The following is a 15776-nucleotide window of genomic DNA, read 5'->3' as shown; positions in this document are numbered from 1 at the left end:
GACGAGCCGGGCATGACAGAACCCCCCCCCCAAAGGCGCGCTACACCGGGCGCGCCAAGGAAGGGGGCGACGGACGGGACGAGGCAGGACCTGGAAAACAAGAACAGAATTAACGCACGACGGGGAACAGGACCGAAGCACAAAACAAGGCAAGAGACAGAACATAGGACAGGAGCTGACAAAGGGCCGGGAAAGCGGAGAGACAGATCAGAAAGGGAGACACAGAGGGAACAGGCGGGACAAAAGGACCGGGAGTGAACGGAGGGAAGCCAGAGGGAGAAGGAGGAACACAAGGAGCGAAGGGACGAGGGACAAAGGCGGAAGGAGGAGAAAAGACAGGCGGGACAGAGATGGGAAAGAAGGGAGAGAAGGAGGGGGAAGGAAGGGGAGCCCGAGGGAGCCCCAGCGGGCGACGGGCGGCAGCCGGAGGGGCCGCAGGCGGCCGGGAGGCCGGAGCCGGAGGGGACCGAGAAGGGGCTGAGGAGACAGGGCGAGGGACCCGCGGAGGGGCCAGGGAGGGAGCACCAGGTAAGGGGACGAGGGAGCTGGAAGGGGCCAGGGCGAAGGCACGGAGGAGGGGGGAGCCGCAGCAGGCGGCGATGTCCGGGGGAGGGCCGGAGGTAGGGGCCCCGCAGGCGACCGAGGAGCCGCCGTCGGGGAGCCCGCAGGCGACCGACCAGGACCCGGAGAGGGGAGCGAGGCAGGGCGACGAGGCACCGGAGAGGGACCCGCAGGCGACAGCAGACCCGGAGGGCCAGGACCCGCAGGCGGCAACCGAGCCCCAGCGCAGGCGAGGCAGGGCGAGCCAGGGGGCAGGGCGGGCGGGACCCCAGCCCTGCGTCTGTGTCCCCTCCCTTTACGGGACACAGACATGACCCCAGGTCGGGGTCGAGTTCGCCGGGGCGAGGGAGACACTGTCACAGGGGGAGAAGGGACAGGAGCGCGGTCAGGAGCTGCAGGTGGCTGCAGTGGGGGCGCCTGCCCGGGAGCTGCAGGTGGCTGCAGTGGGGGCGCCTGCCCGGGAGCTGCAGGTGGCTGCAGTGGGGGCGCCTGCACAGGAACAGGAGCGCGGTCAGGAACAGGAGCTGGCTGCAGTGGGGGCGCCTGCCCGGGAGCTGCAGCAGGCGGCTGCAGTGGGGGCGCCTGCCCGGGAGCTGCAGCAGGCGGCTGCAGAGGGGGTGCCTCTGCAGGAACTGGAGCGCGGTCAGGAACTGGAGCGCGGTCAGGAACTGGAGCGCGGTCAGGAACTGGAGCGCGGTCAGGAACTGGAGCGCGGTCAGGAACTGGAGCGCGGTCAGGAACTGGAGCTGGCTGCAGTGGGGGCGCCTGCCCGGGAGCTGCAGCAGGCGGCTGCAGTGGGGGCGCCTGCCCGGGAGCTGCAGCAGGCGGCTGCAGTGGGGGCGCCTGCCCGGGAGCTGCAGCAGGCAGCGAAGGCGGCTGCGCAGGCGGCGGCAGCGGCGAAGCCGGCAATGGCGGCTGCACGGGAGCGGGGTCCGCCGGCAATGGCGGCTGCACGGGAGCGGGGTCCGCCGGCAATGGCGGCTGCACGGGAGCGGGGTCCGCCGGCAATGGCGGCTGCACGGGAGCGGGGTCCGCCGGTAGGGACGGCTACTCCGGCTCGGGTTCCGCCGTCAGAGTCGGCTGCTCCGACGGGGAAACAGAGGCCCTCTGTAGCTGGAGAAGCTGTTTGAGGTCCCCTGCCAGCCGGTCGAGGTCCTCCCGCTCGGAGGCGGGAGTAAACGTGTCGAAGCCCCTTCTCAGACGGTCAGTGAGCGCTTCTACCTCGTCGCTCACTGGAGGTGCCACCTCCGCTAACGCCCTCCAGAACAGCCCCTGGAGGGCGAAGAATTGATTGGCGAGGGCTGCCGTCTTCCCTGGGAGAGGCGAGGGATACGCCTCCGGGGTGGCTGCCGCGGGAGGTGGAACTGAGACGTCCGGCGCGGATAGGGCAGAAGTAGCCCTTATCAGAGCGCGGGGTACCCGGGGAATAACGTCCCTCATCGCTCTGACACCTCGGTTAGCCAGCCGCTCGGGCCGGTAATCACACCGCTCGAGGGGCGGCAGCAGTTCCGTGGGGAGGGGCTCCAGGTCTGGGAAGACGAAGGACTCGTCCTCTTCATCCTCACTTGGAGCCCAGAGCCTGGCCAAGGAGCAGGGACCCAGACCGTACAGTCCCAGGTCGGGACCTAGGACGAGCTCCTCTTCCTCCTGAGGGAGCCCGGGGCTGGAGAGCGAGCAGGCGCCCAGATAAAGAGGCGGCGCTTCCGGGATTCGCCTTCCCCTGCGTCTCCTTTTCTTTGTTGGGTCTGTCATTCTGTCACGAGTCGAGGGCAACGATCGCGAGCGGAGAACGGCGATCGTGCGGAAGGAGCAAGCTGACAAGCGGGATACGGGAAAACGGGGGTTTAATCGGGGAACGGGAAGCAGGAGACATGGAACGCCAACTAACATCAATGACAGACAAAGTAAACTGGGGAGACCAGGACTTAAATACACGGAACAAGGCAGCAGGAAACAAGACACGACTGGGCAGGATCAGGAAATCACACGTGGGTAATTAGGGGGCGTGGCACACACGAGGAGCGGACGAGCCGGGCATGACAACTACATCTGCTGTACCTGTGACTGCATAAGGGCTTTCTGAGGTTTACGGTGAAGCAGCCAGCTTACAGTGAAGCATAATGGCTGTCAGTTCAGTGACAGTCGCAGCATAGGAACAAAATGTGTTGCGCTCATTTTTGGCACAGTCAAAACTGATAGATAAATAAAATCCTTCACACTAACATACTGATGACTTTGAATAATAATTTAAAAAATCAAATACTTATACCTAATTAACTAATCATTTGATTAACATCACGTTACAGAATTCATGACAGGAAACACAGACCTGCACAAGGCCCCTTTCAGTCCTAGCTCAAATGTCTCAAATTAAGAAATCGTATAGAGTGCAGGCAAGAACAAGATTTGCTGATTCACATTAATGCATAACCGCAGTTAAAATATAAAAGCCGGAATGCAGTGTTTTCAGTCTATTACACGCAGACCTGTGGTATCATTTAAATATCACATACATTCAAAGTACATATGTTTCTGGAGAAAAATGCTTAATTAAAAGCTAAGACGTCTGTAATACACCTTTAAAACTGGTTCCAGACCATTTAGTTTTAACCGGGTGCGGTGTTGGAGATCATTAGATATTTGAACACAATTCCAAACACTACCAAGTCTTTCTTATATTGCAAAAAATGTGCTAAAATGATGTTAAGCAGCCCAAGTCTCCCCAGCACAATAATGTTTCTTACGTTAAACACATTAATCAAAGATTTGTGAAATTCATAATTCATTTGTGAAAAGCATAACTTAATCTTCAGCCCTTTCTGCCAATAGAGAACCCCCTGAAGGTCACCATCAGCTTTTTAGTAGTTTATTTTAGTGTATTTTTCTCTCCATTGATTTTTGACTTAGATATGTTCAGTAGTTGGGTTATACTGAACCATTCCAAATCTCTGGAAAAAAAAAATGCATGTTTTTCAAATGTTTTCAGATGTTCATTCATTCGTGGCTCAGGCACACTGGCTGTATCGAGTCCCTGGCCGCCGTCAGTCGTTCGTGGCTCAGGCACGCTGGCTGTATCGAGTCCCTGGCCGCCGTCAGTCGTTCGTGGCTCAGGCACGCTGGCTGTATCGAGCCCCTGGCCGCTGTGGTATTTAGTTTCCTACTGGAGCCCAGAAACCGAGCACTAAAGCACAAATTTGCTGAAGGTTTGTAACAAAGCATTACGATTCAATGAAAGTTCTATGTCTCAAATTCTTGTTCATTATACAAATGCATTGACAAATGACATGTTCTTGTTAAGCAGCAATGTGGACACTAGGGATGCACTGATACTGATACCGGCATCAGGTACCGGGTCGATGCTTGTGCTCATATGCTCTTGCTCATAAAAATTGTCCTATACCCAAAACCAATACCACTTAATTGCAACATTACGTTAACACTCAAAGCTACTGCATCTTTTTTGTGTTGCCCAATCAGATTTTGGCATCTAGCAAGAAATTTGTCAACCAGAAACATTTGGGAAGGATAAATGCACAGAACACTACCATTGGCATCATTGGCGAGTATACGTGGAGGATATCCGCAGTTTGGACAAAGATAAGGGACGACAAGAGAAATAAAACAGACAAAGCTCTGTTCTGCTAAAGTGTCAAGAGGAGGAAGGGACAGCGCACATGTAACACAAGCAGTTTGATCAAACATCTAAAGACACACCATAGTGCAGAGAGCACAGAGTTTGCTAATGCTAGCAGCGAAAGAGAGCAACAACAAATTTTACCGCAAAGTCTGAAGACGCGAAAGAAAATGAAACTGAAGCGTTATTTAACATTAAACTAAATAAATTGTTTAATGTTAGATATACTGGTGATACAAACTGTAGCATTAGTTATTAGTACACCTGGGTGTACGCTTTCCTATAAAAAACACAAATGCTACCAAGCAGACCAATCACAGTCCTTGCAGTCCGTGTCACTGCAACGTGTAGTTACATTTCCGGGGAAATGACATAAATGAATGATGACAGTCTTTTCCAGACAGTGAGGCAAAAGCCTACAGCTTATTAATTAAACCCTGGTTTTGGATCGGTACTTGGTATACCAAAGCCCAGGTATCGAATCAGGGCAGAAAAAATGGAATCCGTACAGCCTGAGTGGACACGTTATAAAAGACATTCAGTGTCTTTCCTTGTTGCAGGGAGCATGTCATCTTCACTGTGCACCCTAAACTCAGCCATGGGCCGAACTGTGGCAAATTCATCAAAGCACACAGTTTAAAGGCCTCCACAAAACATGTCCCTACAGTTAGTAACCCCTTGTCTTCATGTGAGTGGTAGTTATATCATTACATTTCCAGTCATTTTGTAATAGATTCTGTGGACTTTAAATAGAAACATGGCAGTACTTAAACACAGCCGCCAGGCTCCCGAAACCACAGCACTAAAGGGGACGAGGAAACGCCAAATTTGGAGGACCTGCCTCATGCCCCGTAGCTGCTGTATGAGCTCAGTCCACAGAAGGTTGACAAGTCCAGCATTTAGGACTGCAGAAAACCTACCGTTAGGAGACCAACACTGTCACTGTCATCAGCCATCCCTCTACAGGATGAGTAGTGTAACTACTGTCAGAGAGAGTGTATGTAGATATAACTCCCATCTTCTTTCCCTTCAGTTTTAAGAAGACATTGTAAAAATAAAGGGAGTGGCCAGGAATAGTGAAATACTGGCCTAGTCTGCTTTGGTTCTAGTTAATTTGGAAAGTGCTGCAGTAGCGATAGCTCCCCCTGCTGGAGTTCTCTAGGTAGTGTCACTGTAACTCAAGCAGCAAGTCCTGCATGTGCTAGGGTAGCAAAAGACTGGAGTCATAATATCTGCTGTTGTAGCTTGTTTACAATTTTTTCATAAATCCACATCAAGGGTTAAGAACTAATATATTTTTAAGCCACATATGTAGTATGAGATAAATGTAGAAATCTCAGCCCGGTCTTGTGCATTGAGAAATGTGAGCTGTGTGTTGGATGACACTCAGTAACACACCACTTCGTGCGGCTGAGTAGCCCATAGATCAGGCATCATAGATCAGGCATCATAGATCAGGCATCATAACCCCAAGCCCAGTCATGGTGATTATTGCGAGCCAAGCACTGCAGTGATGTCACTGTGGGTGGGGCCCTGTATGTTATGGCTCCGCCTTCCCGCCGCTCCTCATTACTCTGGCTTGCTGGGATGTGTGCCTGGAGACAGGGCTCGCCTTGGCCCTCCTGGGCTTCTTCCTCTCAATGTCTTCTAACTCTTCTTTTACTGCCAAGAGGACACAGACACGTCATGAGCTACATCACGCTTAACATACCTCAGGCTTAATATAGGGTTACAAAGCAAGGACATCCAAGCTACAGGCACCCAAGCTTCTAACAGCCGAAGTCAATATTGTTAAGCCGGCACATCTGGGTAGTTCTGAGGTGGCTTACAAAGCAGATGTTAGTTTCGGGAATGATGTCTTTGAGGGAAATGGCATCTTCTCTGGCGGACGGATGCTCTGGAACTGCCACTGCAGCACTACGGATGGAAAGGGAAGCGGAGCTGAGCGGCGCCACAGGCAGCGTGCAGAGGAACGGCTCAGGAGACTCGCAGTCAGTGGGCTGATGTTATGGGGCCTTCGTTTTTCTCTCGGAACTCGGAGATTCCGAGTTGAGTGACATCACGTCTGTCTCCCGTTCCAGCCACCACATCTCGCAACAAACATGGCTGCCTCCATGAACATGCTGCTGTGTGCTGTTGCTTTATATTTTAGCAGTTTTGGAGTAAGATTATTTTTTCCGAGAGACAAACAAACAAGAAACACGACCTAGTCAAACCACATGAAAAGCTTCATAAAATATTTTAGTACATTCATAGCGATATTCTTTTTCGACAGGCAAACAAACAACAAACAAAGCAAAGACACTAACAAGTCTGGTAAAAATCTGATATCGCTAGGATACTGTTTATGGTATTCTCTAAATCGAACACATGCAATTACATTTATAATCATGAATACATTAAACAAAATAAAATTTTTTAAAGATTTATAAAATAGAATTACTGTTGAGTGTGTAAGCCGCTACGTTGAAATTACGTCACGGGGCAAGTCGGACAAGAAAATTCTGTTCGACATCAGCATAATAAAGAGGCGTGTTTCTAACGGGAAGTGACGTTTTTCGTGATGTTTTCGTCCGAGTTCCGAGTCGGAGAGAAATAATCAAACGCACCATTATGACCAGTGCAACAAGCTCTCACCTGTTAGGGGCACCGTGCCATTCCTCTGGGTTTGATGGCTTATGCACTTCAACTCCTACTGACCTACAGAACACAGTGTGACAGTAACACACCAGTCAAGTTGATTGTTTGCCTCTGCGTGTTGACTCTGACACAGCAGAAATGGAGAACAGTCTCTATTTCAAGTACCAGGAATTCTTGTCATATCACACTTGTTTACGACTTTATTCGTTATTGGATACTATGCCTGGTAATCATGCACAGCACATTCACCCGTGGCCCAAAGAGAATGGCAGAGTAGTACCTGTGTGGCAGAGAGGAGGCGAAACCCACGCTTCCCAGGGAGCAGTTGGACAGAGTTGTTTCAGCAGAGTCATTTTTGAATTCATGCAGCCGAGGGGTCCTTGCGAGCAGGTCAGGCTGGCCAGATTGCCTGTCTGGTTGTAAAAAAAAAAGCACACCAGCTTAGTGCAGCTGCTAAAATGCTCTGCAGTTTCATGTTCAGCAGACAACGCCATGTTCAGTCAGAGCTGAGCCCTGCACCCCGCAGTCCCGCTGCGATCTGCCGCCCGCAGACACACCGCTCACCCTGCTTTCCCTCCACATCCAGGCTGGGGCCACCAGCTGCTGCCGTCGCCCTGGGGAGACCCCCCTGGGCCCCGGATCCTCTCTTCTTTGATGGGGAGGGCTTGGCTGGGAAAGAGGATCGAGGCATTGAGAGTCATCATTAACAAATTTTCACATTTGCAGGAATCTTCCACCCGAACTTTTGCGGATGTGAAAGGGTGATGGTATAAACACACAGACACACACACATATACACAGACAGACAGGTACACACGCACGCACACACACACACACACACACACAATTACTTACATGGGGCTTTCTTGAATACCGTGTTGCACATGAACTTCTGGAAACGTTCAGCATAGAAACCTGGTCTGTGCACAGATATTGTGTCCTGCAGAGAAAGGAAGTGTGAAGTTTAATGCTTAAAACGGCACACTGTCAATTAGTCATAATTATTGTTTTTTTTTTGTTTTTTTTACACTGCAAGACAGGAGAATGTGAAAGCACAAGCTGCCCTACCCCATCGTGTATCAGGGCTTTCCACGAATGCTCCAACCTCTTAATTAATCTGGTGAAAAACATCGGCCGGTTTATGACATATCACTCAGCTGTGTTCTGCAAAATGCTGATTTCCAGAAGAGTAAATTGCTAATACTGAAGGGATTTCAAATTGTACTAATACTAAAATGATTACATGAACCAGATGGTGCAAAGACAGTCTAGAGCAGAAAGGGGCAGAGATGCACACGCGTGCCAGGCAGCTACCTGTATGACTGCAGGATGTCGATGATGCCAATGTAGAGCAGCAGCTGATCCCCTCTGACGTTGTGTGCTGGAATCCCACCCATGCTAAAAGACCAGCAGAAGCATCACATGACCATCTCCCCGAGCCACTCACAATAATGCCTTCGGGATTCTTGCTTATATCAGTCATGCTGGGAGGATTGACTCACTAGTCCTTGGAGTCGAGCACGGCCCTGCCGCGCGCCTCGCCCTGGATGGACTCCATGGCTGTGCAGTACAGCGACTTCTGGCCTGGGCCTCTCCTCTGCTCGGGGCTTGCAGCTCCATAGTTCACACTCTTGTCACGCTCCATGTTGTGGATGCCAAGCAGCAGACTGTAGTCCATGATTTTGAAGCTCTGCAAAAGCTGCGGCAGAATGAGATGTACTGTTACTGCAGATGGGGGACACTGGCCAACATGACAGAGATACAGGCTGTTACAGTTCATTCACGCTATATTTTGTATACAGAGACGTGTGCTCGTGGGGATGTACAGAAAATATCGCGAGCACACCAGGGAGGATGGAAGCATACTGACCAAGCAATCCCTCTGGATGGTCTTGCTCAGGGCATTGTAATTCTCAGGCTCCAGCTGCAAACCATCAGGCATGTTCTGGATGAAGTCCAAGTCCTTATAAGTAGGCAGAGCCTTCTCACGCTCCTTAGCTGAGGCCTGGCGCTTGCAGGTGGAGCCCTTGAGGTCGTACTTGAGGTGCATGTGCCTGGCGCGTGGAAGCAGGTTGTTCATCACCAGGATGCGGATGTTCTTGCCGCTGGTCTGCACGCAGTACAGCCCGTAGAACTTGGGCAGCAATGTACGCTTGTTCTGGTTGATATTCTGAAAAATGACACGGGAGTGAGGAGCACATCTTGCAGGGCATTCAGAGACACCCCGCCCCATTCCACGGAGCTCCTCAGCAGCCTCTCCGGGTCAGAATCTTACACCTTGGGAGTGTTTGTGTAGGTTTATGTTGGTATGAGTGACCTGATACCCAGTATTTTAAAAAAACACCTGAAAACCACTGAAGAGAATCTAGTCCTACGGAGACCCTGAAGGGACATAGAGGGGAACAAACGATTTGCAAGACCTCGCATTGCGAAGGGCAGCCAACTGTTGGAATAGCTGGTTAAGGGCCTTGCTCAAGGTCGCAGACGTGCTGAGGCTGGGAACAAACCAGTGACCTTCTGATTGCCCCCTTTAATACTCAGGATGTCAGGATAGTAATCTGCTCTCACTCTAGTGCAGCCTATAACGACCCAATCAAAGTGAACAGCTGGAGAGGATGGCAGCTAAAACTTATGGCGATCACAGAGAATCACACCCATAAAGCAGCCCCAACAGGAGAGACTCATGCTCTCACCATGAAGTAGCCAGGCAACAGCTTCTGCAGAAACTCTGCCTCCTTGTGCTGCACTGTCTTGATGATGAATTCATCGTCGCTGGAGACATAGAAGACCGAGCCACTTGCTCCGGGGTTGGACAGCTCAATCAGCGTCTCATTGCACAGGGAGTACTGCAACACATTGCAAGCACAACTGCTCATGTATGATTCAATGAGTACTGCAGTACAACGCAAGCACAACTGCTCATGTATGATTCAATGAGTACTGCAGTACAATGCAAGCACAACTGTTCATGTACGCCTCACTGCATTTTCGCTGCACAGCAGAACATCAAACCATGAATCCTTCTCTTTCTTCCTTTGCTTACCACTACAAATGCTAATGCCTTCTGACTTAGAAATGGAGAACGCGTGAGAAGATGGCGGCATACCAGGTAATCATCCGGCCGGATACCAAAGAGCTCTCGGAAGTAGCGGAAGGCAATGGGGGCATAAGTCTTGAATCGGAAGTCATCGAAGTGATGGGCTGGAGTCTGATTACTGCCCCCCCTGAGAAAAGAGATCCACACAGCAGAAGACCAATAAGGAGAGAAGCTCAGTCAGGCAGAAGGAGCAGGCTTCATAGAGTAGTACACAGGCGGGTCAATAAGACCTGGGAAAGAAGATGCTCTCCACCACCAGGAAGTCCTGCATAAGGACATCCCTCTCAGCCTTCTGACTGAGGCTGCCCACTGTGTGCGTGATGCCCAGCTGGATGGCACCTTTCAGGGCACTGGACGTGGTCTGCACGAGTACAGCAAGCAAAGAGAGCACTGAGTTTCCCATCCATCCCAATCTGACGCCAGGACAAATTAAGATTAACATGCAATTTCTTGATCCCAGGAGGATACTCTGTCGTATACAGGATACATAGTGCAAAAGAGTAATGTAGTGCAGACACACATATTGAGGACACGGCACACAAATAAATTATGCCGAAAAACAGAATAGGTGGCACAACGGGAATAAATAATTAAAGATAAGAATAGCAAGTAACTGAAGAGGACACTAACAGCTTTTTTTTTTTATCTTTGCCCAGTAGCAGAGTTGGAATGCAGAAATCTATCTTTAAACCACTGGTATCAAAGAAAACATCTTAACTCAGCACATTTCATACTTTCATGTAAAGGATATAAGTGAAATGTCATTGAGCAGATGACCTTCTTGTAGGTGGTCTCCCCCGTGTGGTCAATCCCCCGATGTCCGATGGTCTTCTTCATTTGGGACGTCCCAGGGGACCCTGCCGCCTGCAGACACAAATCCAGTCACAGTTACTATTCATGTAATAAGTACAAAGCAATAAACTTGACAATCTAGAAACTAGGAATCGGAACACAGAAATGATAACTACTATAATTAATAAATCAGTCAATAAAGTACTATTACTTATACACTACAATAAAGTTTAGTTCACATTCAAAACATTTTTTAAATGAAATCAGAAACATGTCAAACCACTGTGAGAATGCACGCCATCTCAGGAGCTGTGCTGAAACAAAAGCCAGTGTTTTTCACAAGCCCTGGATCTGCAGAGAGCAGGGTGCAGCCCCAGCAGCCCTGGAAATAGCCTTTGTAGCCACGCCCCCATGTAACACTGTATGGCGGATAGACAGACTCGGGACACTGTGGTCATCTAATACCTGCAAGCTCCATTCCAGAGCAGACCAGAACTTTCCTTGTACTAAAGAAAGTACTGATAAGCATGGGAGCGAAGCAGCATAAACAACTCTGCATACAGCAACAGTAAGGGAATCACCTGTGAGGCGACCATCTTTTCAGCTCCACTAAAGCCTGTAGATGAAAAAAAAAAAAAAAAACATAAAAAACACAAAGCAAATACCTGCAGAACGTAGGATGTACCTGCGTGACTCAGAACTGCCACACATAGCCCTGACTAAAAGACCAGAGAAAAAAACGTCCAACAGCAGGACAGCTTTCGAATGGCTGCTCCCCCATCTGCCCCTCGCTTCCCAAATCCAGTTAGAAATGGCAGACGCTACCTTTACCAGGCCCATGCACAGCTACACTGATGTTCTCACTGCTCCAGGTGGAATGGAGAACATTCTGCATAACTGATAATAACTACAGGTACTAATTAGCAGGTAAACATGCAAATGACAGGAACGCATGTGCTCCTTGACACAGATTCTGTAGGTTCCTTAGAGGGAGCATTCGTTGACAGAAATGCCATTACTGGGTGTTGTGCTCAGAGCGGATGAAAACCATCTCGGGTACGACATCAGAAACTACCATAATTGTTCAGGGAGGTTGAGATCCGCTCACTGTGATAAACGTGACACATGCTATGCTCATAAACACATTTGGTGATCACACAAGAGCTTAACAACATTAACATGGTCTGGCATGTTAAGGGCTTGACTGGGCCTACACCAGGTAGATGTATTCCCTACCTTCACTGCAGAACCCTGCAGACTTATTTAACAGGCACTACCCATCTTTGTGTACATAAAAGTTTGATGGATGATTCAACAGATTTTCCCACTGCTCAGTCACTATCATTGGTATTTTTTTTTTTTGCAAAAGTCTACAGCACAATAAGAGTTTTATGCAGAAGACCCACCACCAGCCCACCGTTCTTCAGAGAACTGTACTGGATGCACTCAATCCCAATTTACCCCAAGAGATCAACGAGTCACTCAACTGATTCAAAGCTGATATTCTGCCCCTCAGACCAGTGCATTCACACTGGGGTTGATGAATATGCACGTTACTCCAAGCTGCTGATGTCAGTCAGTCTTCCATGACCTCAGCCAGGTCAAGCATCAGTCAGGCATCAAGACACTCAGCAGTTACCAGTATCTTTAAGGGGATTGCTGGACATTATGGTGTAGACTGTGCAGAGACTTTTGGTCAAAGGTTAAAGAAGAGATTTAAAAATACCTATAAAGCTCATGCACAAGTTCACTTTAAATAGTTCAGGTGCCTGGCGTCGACTGCACAGGAGAAATAAAGTGAAATTTGTGTTTGAGAAAGACCTGAGAAAAAAAAATGACGGAAACATTTACTTTTCTTATCTTTTTAATCAATTAAGGGAAAATGTGATTCCGCAACGTGGTGTAATAACACTATTTGATTCCCAAAATAAGTTTAAACAGAATTCTATGCTGCTCCTCGCTTCAAAAAGCCCTTGTAAGCCCTCGCCATGACATCCACGTCCTGAGTGTAATCAGTCATTCCGTAGAAGTACAATGTTGGTATCAGTGAACTGTGACATCGATGATACCACCAGTCAAACAATCATAAATCCTCCCCCAAAATCATTGTGCTGCATTTGCTTGTGAACCCTTCAGAATAACAATAAAGACAGCTAGTTTGCATTTGTTAGAACGTTTCCCCGCTTACTTCCATCACATTTCATTTTATGATATACCAATAACATTTATTTCACCACAGCGTTAAATGATTTACAGAAGAAAACTTCTGGAAACTGCGTAAATCTGCATGAACTATCACATAACAGTTTCTTTACTAAAAGTGAAAGGTCTGCAACTCCCAAATGAATGTCTAAATGCATTTTCACTCTTTAAATGTATTGAGATCCTATAAACCTGTAGTTTTCTTCAGGATTAATAAAGCATCCACCTGTCTCTGTTTAGATGCTGCTTCTGGTTTCTCTGCAATGTGTATCGGTAAAATAAATCAATCTGAGAGTTTATCAACAAAAAAACAACTGTCAACAAAATAGGTACGTCTACTTAAAATGCATACACGTATTTGATATCTGTATGACTAGGTATATGATTTTGAGTCATCCTATTGTGTTAATATCAATTTGTTTTTATAACAGTACGCATCCAGCGCTGGCCCCAATAGTAAATATAGGGTAACAGTGCATATAGAGCTTTACGTTTGAACAATCCACTAATAAGCTGCTAGGTAAATAATGCGGCATTTTGCACAACCTCAGCACGGGAAACAATTACTTATTTGCACTTTGAAATCTGTTTACATTTTAAACAGACGAAGTAACGTATGGCGTTAAATTAGTGCCAAAAGTCGTACGCATAAAAACCACGCGCGTATGCGCTTGCGAGCAGAAAATCCATCCCCTCTACGCGCTCGCGTTCGCTGGACCCTATCTACGCGCAGCACTAAGTTGCTAGTGTTGATCGGCAGGAAATCTTCTCCAAAGCCCCACCACCACCTCACACCAATCCACCCAGGGCTGTAGATGAACAAACTTCAAATAAATTTGCTGTTAATACAAACCGGTTCAACTTGTGGTTTGTGTCCACGTGTACTAGAGACAAAGGCCCTGGTTATTATGAAAATGAAATGTTTTTGTTTTGTGAGGTGCTTGTTCATGTATGATGATGTAGTGGCTGCTCTGTTTAACTGTGGTAAACCCATCCATCCATCCTTTTTCCAAACCGCTTATCCTATTGGGTCGCGGGGGGTCCGGAGCCTATCCCGGAAGCAATGGGCACGAGGCAAGGAACAACCCAGGATGGGGGGCCAGCCCATTGCAGGGCACACTCACACACCATTCACTCACACCTATGGGCAATTTAGCAACTCCAATTAGCCTCAGCATGTTTTTGGACTGTGGGGGGAAACCGGAGTACCCGGAGGAAACCCCACGACGACATGGGGAGAACATGCAAACTCCACACCCATGTAACCCAGGCGCAGACTCAAACCCGGGTCCCAGAGGTGTGAGGTAACAGTGCTAACCACTGCACCACCATGCCGCCCCCTGTATGCTATTTCATTCTATAAAAAGAAACTTACTGTACTGTACAATAAAGTATTTCACCACTGCTTCTTCCTCAGCTCCCACTGTTTGCTAGCACATGCATCTTTTGATTTCTTATTGCAATCTGTGCTTTATTTTTTTCGTGAAATGTAAGTGCAGTATCTGTTTATTAAGTGCTGTGATTTAATATGTACATTATTATTTAAGTACTGTGTATACTGTCCTTAATGTCTTGCCTCTCATATAACTTGAGATACGCCAAAATTGACATGCAACAAGTGGTTCTGGTTCCAAATGCGGAAGTCGATGGACACCTGTACTTTATATGCTGTAGTGTGCTGGGTGTCAAACATTGCAATGCACCTTGCTTTGATTTTGACCCGTTAGATCAGAGGGAGGTAATCTTTTCCAGAAAGGGCCGCTGTGTATGATGGTTTTCACTGCAACTCTCTGAACAGCGACCCTAACGATTATCCCAATACCTTGATCTTGCTAGCATATTTAAATGTGTACCTATTCAGGAATATAGTGGTGAAGGCATTCAGAGGAGGACTGATGATTATCAGAGGGAACAAAGGGGCTTTTCAGACAGATTTTCACCCTAGTCCAGTACTCATTGACAGCCTAATACACCGTGTTTCAGTTTCTCTTGATAGTCAATACATGTCACAGGATGTACATTACTCTGATGGGCAGGCCCTATTACATATGATGGAAACACTACAACAACTTAAGAATAAGGGTCAGAAGAGTGAAATATAAATAATGAGTGTGTAGCTCAGCAGACTAAGACTCTGTGGCTGTGATCAGAAGGTCGACAGTTCGTGCTCAGAATTGGCAGAATAGCCACATGTCCACAGGCTTTTGAACAAGACCTGAAAACCCTGGGGGCCTCAAGGTAGCAGTGTCTTCACCGTGACCCCCAAGCTTGTCCTTGCCCTTATAGAGAGTAAGATGGGGCAAATTATTAATCCTATGGGACCTCAGCAGAATTACAAACCAGTACAAGGAAAATAGTTGTTAATTTTACATACTGCCTTCTGCTGGCCTTATGAGAATATTCAGATTATTATTTTTCCCCATAATTGCAATTTTAACATTAAATTGATGATTTTTCCACGGTCCTGTGGCTGCTTTATATGTTAATTATTGATTAAAACTTTTTGGGATAGTGAAACAATATTAAAATTGCTTTATTGCGTAAAATAAACTGTCTTTGTTTAGTAAAATAATGTTTTTTTCGCTCTTTATACTGCCGTCTTGTGGCAAAATTTAAGTACTGCAGTTTGAAAATAATTAAATGATTTCTTCCCAAAATTGCAGTATCTACGTTTGGCCACGAGATGGCAGCAAGAAAATAGAAAAATTATTTTCCCACGGTCTACTAGCAGCTTTGTGTGGTAATTGTTTGTATTAAAAATACATTGGACCAAGTCAAATTATTTTAATGAAGAATTAACATCGAAAAGCTGCTAGTAGACCGTGGGAAAATATTTTTTCTATTTTCTTG

The 15776-nt window shown here is 47.8% G+C and overlaps 1 protein-coding gene across 2 annotated transcripts; it reads right to left on the bottom strand.

Moving 5' to 3' along the window:
- Positions 1-3516: 3516 nt before the first annotated feature.
- Positions 3517-11111, bottom strand: LOC125719480 (phosphatidylinositol 4-phosphate 5-kinase type-1 alpha-like). 2 transcript variants are annotated; one of them, XM_048994291.1, is made up of 15 exons: positions 11005-11111; positions 10710-10796; positions 10163-10293; positions 9942-10059; positions 9529-9681; positions 8706-9005; positions 8338-8534; positions 8150-8233; positions 7904-7952; positions 7691-7775; positions 7400-7504; positions 7116-7248; positions 6833-6895; positions 6025-6112; positions 3517-5857 (listed from the first exon to the last, which is right to left on the bottom strand). In XM_048994291.1, the coding sequence occupies exons 1-15, from the start codon at positions 11023-11025 to the stop codon at positions 5855-5857; spliced, it is 1617 nt and encodes a 538-aa protein (XP_048850248.1). In that variant the 5' UTR covers positions 11026-11111; the 3' UTR covers positions 3517-5854. The 2 variants fall into 2 exon arrangements, with proteins under 2 accessions (XP_048850248.1, XP_048850249.1); XM_048994292.1 differs by lacking the exon at positions 6025-6112.
- Between the last annotated feature and the right edge of the window lie 4665 nt (positions 11112-15776).

Source organism: Brienomyrus brachyistius, chromosome 23 (genome assembly GCF_023856365.1).
Source record: "Brienomyrus brachyistius isolate T26 chromosome 23, BBRACH_0.4, whole genome shotgun sequence".
Classification (NCBI taxonomy): domain Eukaryota; kingdom Metazoa; phylum Chordata; class Actinopteri; order Osteoglossiformes; family Mormyridae; genus Brienomyrus; species Brienomyrus brachyistius.
Note: the sequence above shows the minus strand (reverse complement) of the source record. Positions and strands in the feature narration are given on the sequence as shown.